The following is a 7,500-nucleotide window of genomic DNA, read 5'->3' on the forward strand; positions in this document are numbered from 1 at the left end:
GGCTAATTGCTGGCGCTGCCGGCACGTTGCGTACGTTTCTCATTTTAGTTTGTCTCTGGCGACTGTGAATTGGAACACAACGGGAACGCTGACGTGCTTGCATAACCCGAACATGGCAGAGGAGGCACCAGCGTGAGTTGAATGCGTCACGGAGTTGGCCATTGGTCTCAGGCGCCACGCTGACATTTCCTGAAACCAGTAATCAACGCTCTCGGGACATTGAGACAAGCGCTGCGCGGCGGCAACTGTCGCGACGCCGCAAGAGCACGGAAGCTGAGCTTTCAAGACAGCAGAGGGCCCCGTCCTCGCCCAGTTGCACACGGGCACCTGCCTGTACTTTGGATTCCTGCAGCGGCGAGTGACTGCCGTGCGCCGGGGTGAGTGCACGCGGTGCGCTGCGTGGTGCGGCGTTTGAATTGGCGTGCGCCCACACACCCGCTTGTGTCTCCTCCCCGAGCGTTTTTGCCATGAGAGAAGCCAAGCTGGCGCTGCGCCGAATACTCTACGTCAGATTCATGAACCGCTCGAAGCATAGCCTGTTGCAAGCAGTGATCTGATCACGCACAGCTCACTCGCGCTGCGCCGTTTTCCACCTGCCGGGTGTCTACCGCTGCCTCCCGCGCTCTCTCAGAATGAAACGCTATGCGCTCTCTCTGCGCAGGCCTGAGCATAAGCGCGGGCTCCTTCGTCTTCGACGCACCCATTCCTGTCAAAGGCGTGCGGGTTTCGGCGAGGGCGGAACGCCCTTTCTGCCAAAGGCTCGCAGCAGCGCATGCAGGCCTGCCATCCAGACGCACCTCCGAATGACAAGGATGTACATGGAGGGTGGATGTAGAGACCCTCCTCAATAGCGTCGTCGTCTTGAAACAGGCGCCAGGGTCCAAGGTTGCCGGTGCTGCGTGTGGACCCGCTGTCGTGCGGCAGGTGTCGTGGCGTATCACACCGAAACAAGGGACTGAGAAGCGAGAAGCGCAAGAGCGACACGCGATGCTGGGGGTTGGAAAGCCGTCCCAGCCTACCCTGCAGTGCGTGTGTGCAACTTTGGTGGCCTCTCCCCCGTCCGAACGGGTGGGCTGTGGTGAGGCGCAGGTGCTGCAAGCACGACGAGGACTCCCCTAATAATATTATCCTGGCCTACAGATTCCCATGCGGAGACTCTCCACCGCGTAGGATGAGATGCAGCGGCGTGAGGCGACGGAGCGAGACACCGCGGTACGCAGGCTGAGCAGAGGCCCTCAGAAGGCCCCAGCGGGGGGGCTGCTCGACTTCCTCCTTTGGCTCATGCAGCATGTGCCCAGAGCATCCCCCTCCTTCTACCCGCACGACAGGCGCCACCGCCTCCGCCGCGGAGCAGGATCCTGGACGCGGCCTGCCTGGATCGAGGTATACCGTCCACTCCACTGTGGCGGCGATCGCGCCGCGCATATTCGACGATAAAGAGCGAGGAAGGACCATCGGCTAATGTTACGCGCATGACCCTGATTCAGTGGCAGACGGCTCGCCCGAGACAACCCGCATTTCGCCGTACGGCATCAGGGGGGGGGCGCTGCTGCTGCTGCTGCTGCTGCTGCAAGTTGATGCACTTCCTGCTGTGTGCGCAAGGGAAAGGGCACGCCAAAAGGCAAACCATCCTCTGCCGTTCACGATGAGAAAGGGGCGACGCCTCCGCGAGGGCGGCATCCCAGTCCGGCGGATGCGCTCTGTCGAGCGGCCTGGCAGCCTCCCCCTCCTTATCCTCTGCCAAACGCCGAGCCGCTTCTGGAGGTGCCGACCTGGGGCCGAGCACCCGCGACGTGGGAAGAGGGGTGGCCAGCGGTGCAGCGCCACGGATGCCGGCGGCCAGGCTCTGTGTAGCGCTGCGTCGCCGCAAGGTGCGGCGGTGCGCAGGCTTCGTGCCATGCGCTTGGTGGGCGGAGTGTCGGCGTCACGCGGGTGCACCTCGCCCGGCCCTGGCACCGCCTGCTGGTGTGGGGCGCCCCCCTGCGCACCGCCCCGATGCGGATGCAGGCACGTGGCGGCCTGCATGGCGGGGGTGTCCACGCGGCTGCTTTGCACGAGCCGACAGGCGTGTGACAGGCCGGGGGAGGTTGAGCGGAACGGAACTCTTTATCTGCGGCAGAGCGAAGCGATGGCGAAAAAGACAAATGCGTAACGGTATGCGCAGGGGGGTCGGCGATGAGTCCGTCGAGATGATTTCTTTCGAGGAATAGGCTGCAGCGGGAAGGTATCAGATCATTGTGGTTGCTGTCCCCTGCTCCCTGGTCGCTCTCTGCGCTACACGCAGAGGAGTGATAGAGCAGTCGGGGCCCATGGCGCTATTGCGCCTTTTCTCCTCATGAAACGAGAGCGGCACGAACGTTTTCCAGGATAGTCGTTACCGCTCGAATATCTCTTATTCACTAAGCGAACTTTCCTCATTGTATCTTTTTGTTTTTTCCTGGCGCCTCCCACATGCTCACGGTGAGCAAAAAAAGTAGCGTGCAAGGGGTAATGAAGCAGATTTCATTTCGAGTGATCGACACGCTGTGCGCACAGCTTCTTCAGGAGAAGCACGACGGCGCCAGAATTGACAAGCGCATCGCAGACGGCATTCGCTGGGGCACTGTTGACAAGGACACGCTACCTCTCATCATTCAAAAGATCGCTGTGACTCGGGGAGAATGGTGTCTGGCACTACGCGTGCTGCAGAGCAGTTGTCTAGACACGCATCGTGTTCGGAGGGACGACAACATTTGGGCCATTGTGGACAAGGGTGTACCAGACAGTTCCACCAGCAAGCGTGCTGCGCATAAGGCGCTGCAGGCAATTTACGGTTCTCGACTGCGAAAGCAGTCACCGCCTCGGATCCGGTAGATGCCGGTGTATATGCTTGCCGCGCTTTGTACGACACTCATGAGGAGTAAAATGCAGTGCAATCGTCAGTCTTTTCCTTTTTTTTCCCGCTACCGATGACGTACTGCCTTTAAGCTACGACACTCGATAGCGATCGACTCTCTTAGCTGTCTGAGGCAGAGCGTGCACACGTGTGAGGGTGACCTGTGGCACTTCTCTGTTGCCGGCCTCTCTTTTTGCCCGATGATGCGACATTGCATACTCTACGAGACAGCCTCAACAACCTCGCACTCGCCTGCTTCTCAGATTGGCAGCTGCGCGAGCTCTTTCCTCTCTGTCCTTCACCGAATCGCAGGCTTCTGCACTCCCTCTTGACATCCCTCTCCTCGTGCGCTTTTTGTGTGATACCGTCTTTGCCTGCACTGCCAAGCTAACTTGAGGATCGGGGCTGCTTTCTTAGTTTCTCCCTTTCCCTGCACCTCTAATCCCTTGCGGCAGCCCTTCCGGGGGTGACCTCTTTTGCTGACCACAGCTCTTTCTTTCTCAGTCGTACAGGCACACGTAGAAAAAAATGTCGTCGTCTCTGTCGCAGTGGAAGTCGATCGCTCGCGCGCCTCTCCCTGCTTCGTACTTGCATCAAAACTTGTGCTTTCAGCTCCTTGACTGCTGCCAGACGAAGGGAAGCCCACATGAAACGGTGTCACGTGTTCGTCACAGCGAGGTGCCGGTGGTGCGTCTCTACGGGGTCACCGCCGAGGGCTTCAGCGTGCTGGTTCACTGCTACAACTACGAACCCTACTTGTGGATTGAGGCGCCGCCAAACTGGCTGCCGGTTCACTCTCAAGGGTTTATGCGGGAGCTTAACCAGCAGCTTAGCAACCAGACTCGCTTGCAAGACACCGTTGTGCGGGTGGAGGTGCACCAGCGCCGCAGTCTCATGTACTTCAAGGGGGGCCAGCTGGCGCCACATCTGAAGATTGTCGTGCAGCTGCCGCAGCACATTCCCAAGCTACGCAGCCTCCTCTCAGAGCGCGGCACCTCGTGCCCTGGGGCGTGGGATGGAGTTCGCGTCTTTCCCACATTCGAGTCGAACGTGATTTTTCCGCTGCGTTTCCTCGTCGATAACGGCATTGGCGGTAGCAACTGGCTGACGCTGACCCACGGCAAGTTCCTCTCCTGTCCAGTCAAGACGTCGGCGTGCCAGATCGAGGTGGCGTGCTCGCACGAGGATGTGCAGAATCACGAACCACTTGGGGACTACTTGTCCATCGCGCCTTTTCGCATCCTCTCCATCGATATAGAGTGTCAAGGCCGCAAGGGTCTCTTCCCTGAGCCAGAGCACGACCCTGTCATTCAGATCGCCAACCACTGCGTCGAATATGGGCGCGAGTCGGATCCTCTCACGAAGAGCATCTTCACCTTAAAGAGCTGTGCGCCGATTGCAGGGGCGCAGGTGTTCTCATACGAAACAGAGGCCGATATGTTGCTGGCATGGGCCACTTTCATGAAAGCGCTCGACCCCGACATCCTGACCGGGTACAACATCTGCAATTTCGATTTCCCATACCTGCTGAACCGTGCTACAGCCTTGAAGGCCAGCGACGCGTTTCACTACTGGGGCCGACAAATTCACGAGCGGACAGTGGCGCGCGACAAGAAGTTCCAATCGAAGCAGATGGGCAACCGCGAGTATACGGAGTTGACCCTGGAGGGACGCATCATCATGGATGCGATGGTGGTGATCCAGCGCGACTACAAGCTGCGTTCCTATTCCCTCAACTCCGTATCACAGAATTTTCTTGGGGAGCAGAAGGAGGACGTGCACCACTCTATCATCTCAGACCTGCAGTGCGGCGACGAAGAGACGCGCCGCCGCCTCGCCGTGTACTGCCTGAAGGATGCATTTCTTCCTGTGAAGCTGCTGGATCGACTCATGTGCATTGTGAATAACGTGGAGATGGCGCGGGTAACGGGCGTGCCGGTGGGTTGGCTGCTGGAGCGCGGCCAGCAAATCAAGGTCTTTTCCATGCTCTTGCGCAAGGCTCAAAAGAAGAAGCTGCTGGTGCCGACGGTCGAGTACACAGGCGGGAGCGATCGCGGCTACGAGGGCGCCACCGTCATTGACCCGATCAAAGGCTTCTACAACTGCCCCGTCGCAACACTCGACTTCGCGTCGTTATATCCGTCGATCATCATAGCGCATAACCTGTGTTACTCAACATTGGTGCGCCCGGCCGACGCGAGGCTCTACGCAGAGGACGCCCTCGATCGATCGCCCACGTCGGACGTCTTTGTGAGGAAAGACGTCTTCCCAGGCATTCTTCCCGAGGTGTTGCAGGACCTACTGGCTGCTCGAAAACATGCGCGGCAGATGATGAGGGATGTGCCTATGCACTCTCTGGAGTACAAGGTTCTGAATGGACGCCAGCTGGCACTGAAGGTTAGCGCCAACTCTGTGTACGGGTTTACAGGTGCTCAGGTGGGCAAGCTACCGTGCTTGGAGATCAGCGCCTCCGTCACGGCGTATGGCCGGCAGATGATTGACAAGACGAAAAAACTTGTCGAGGAGCTGTACCCCGGCGCGTGTGTGCTGTACGGCGATACCGACTCGGTGATGGTGAGGTGTGTCACCGACGAGAAAGCGACCGACAAGGAGCGCCTGCGGGCGGCCATGGATTTCGGCATCGAGGCGGCGGAAAAGGTGTCTAGCCACTTCCTCCAGCCCATCAAGCTCGAGTTCGAGAAGGTGTACTTCCCATACCTACTCATGAACAAGAAGCGCTACGCAGGACTGTTGTGGACGAACACGGATCGGTTCGACAAGCTGGATGCCAAGGGTATCGAGACGGTGCGCCGAGACAACTGCCCCCTTGTCGCGCGCATGGTGTCCGGTGTGCTGAATCGCATCCTTATCCACCGCTCCGTCGAGAGCGCTGTCGAGTTTGTGAAAGGTACGATCAGTGACTTGCTGCTGAACCGGCTGGACATCTCGAATCTGGTGATCACAAAGGCCTTCTCAAAGGCGGAGGACGAATACGCCGGTGCACAGGCGCACATTGCCCTTGTTGAGCGCATGCGGCATCGAGACCCCGCCTCAGCGCCGACCATTGGCGACCGCGTGGCGTATGTTATCATCAAGGCAGCAAAGGGTGCCAAGGCGTACGAGCGAAGCGAGGACCCGATTTATGTACTCGATAACAATATTCCGATCGACACACAATATTACCTCGAACATCAGCTGGCGCCGCCGATTCTACGTGTGTTTGAAGGCGTGCTGGATGACCCCAGTGTGCTCATCAAAGGAGATCACACGCGCCACATCGCTATTTCTGCGCCCAGCAAGAATGCTGGCGGATTGATGAGGTTTGTGAAGATTCAGCTGCAGTGCATCTCATGCCGTGCCGCCATCAAAGAGGGCGCGCTGTGCGACAACTGCCAAGATAGAGCGCCTGAGGTGTACGGCAAGATCGTGGCGAAGCGCAACCACTACGAGGCCATTTACTCACAAGTTTGGACCCAGTGCCAGCAGTGCCAGGGGTCATTAAATCAAGAGGTGATATGCTCTAGCCGCGACTGCCCAGTGTTCTACATGCGCAAGAAGGTCCAGAAGGATCTGTATGAGCAGCAGGTGCTTCTGGACCGTTTCGGCGTCGTGGACGACTGGTAAACAGCTGCGCTAAAAGGGTTGAGGTGAGTGGGTCGCCGCCGGAGCCTCTGCGCAGCCCTTTTCCCCCCTTTCTATCGATTTGGTTTACTTCATGTCTCCACACCCCTCCTTGCGCGGCGACGCCTCCGCGAGGGCGGCATCCCAGTCCGGCGGACGCGCTCTGTCGAGCGGCCTGGCAGCCTCCCCCTCCTTATCCTCTGCCAAACGCCGAGCCGCTTCTGGAGGTGCCGACCTGGGGCCGAGCACCCGCGACGTGGGAAGAGGGGTGGCCAGCGGTGCAGCGCCACGGATGCCGGCGGCCAGGCCCTGTGTAGCGCTGCGTCGCCGCAAGGTGCGGCGGTGCGCAGGCTTCGTGCCATGCGTTTGGTGAGCGGAGTGTCGGCGTCACGCGGGTGCACCTCGCCCGGCCCTGGCACCGCCTGCTGGTGTGGGGCGCCCCCCTGCGCACCACCCCGATGCGGATGCAGGCACGTGGCGGCCTGCATGGTGGTGGTGGGGGGCGGTGTGCGGGGCGGGTAGGGCTTTGGGGCAGGGTGGCGTGCTCGGATGGCGGGGCCGGCGCACTGCTGCGAGGGGTGTCGGTGCGGTTGTTTTGCACGAGTCGATGGGGCGTGTGGCTGCCCTAATGGGCCGAGTATGGCTCGGCTCGCTCTCAGTGGCATCGTGAAGACGCTCTCAGAACGGAGAAATGATGTCCTTCCAAACAAGTTCAGTAATAGCTCTGTGGAAGTAGGTGGGGTATCTTGGCACACGTAGGGACGACGGGGAGTGATTTCTGCAACGGGGCTCGCAGGCACAGCGTGCCACGAGGAAACTGCGTGCTGCAGTACGGCTTTCTTTTGGGCACACCTCCACTTTTTCTCGTCGCGAGATGAGTCCGCCGTGCGCTTTCCTCTCTCTGCTCGCTCAGCAAAAGGGGATACTGGGGTGTCGGCCTGAGCATACATGTCCGCCCGTGTCGATGTCGCGCCTGGACGATCTCACCTAGTGGGAGGTGGGAG

At 59.7% G+C, this 7,500-nt stretch overlaps 2 protein-coding genes across 2 annotated transcripts; both read left to right on the plus strand.

Moving 5' to 3' along the window:
* Window positions 1–2,451: 2,451 nt before the first annotated feature.
* On the plus strand, window positions 2,452–2,853 carry LSCM1_02671 (uncharacterized protein; the record flags this gene model as incomplete). Its single annotated transcript, XM_067320248.1, has 1 exon — window positions 2,452–2,853. One exon carries the CDS (start codon window positions 2,452–2,454, stop codon window positions 2,851–2,853), a length of 402 nt encoding a protein of 133 aa, XP_067175623.1.
* A 550-nt stretch (window positions 2,854–3,403) lies between these two features.
* Window positions 3,404–6,499, plus strand: LSCM1_02672 (uncharacterized protein; the record flags this gene model as incomplete). Its single annotated transcript, XM_067320249.1, has 1 exon — window positions 3,404–6,499. One exon carries the CDS (start codon window positions 3,404–3,406, stop codon window positions 6,497–6,499), a length of 3,096 nt encoding a protein of 1,031 aa, XP_067175624.1.
* Between the last annotated feature and the right edge of the window lie 1,001 nt (window positions 6,500–7,500).

This window comes from Leishmania martiniquensis, chromosome 33 (assembly GCF_017916325.1).
Source record: "Leishmania martiniquensis isolate LSCM1 chromosome 33, whole genome shotgun sequence".
In the NCBI taxonomy this organism is placed as follows: domain Eukaryota; phylum Euglenozoa; class Kinetoplastea; order Trypanosomatida; family Trypanosomatidae; genus Leishmania; species Leishmania martiniquensis.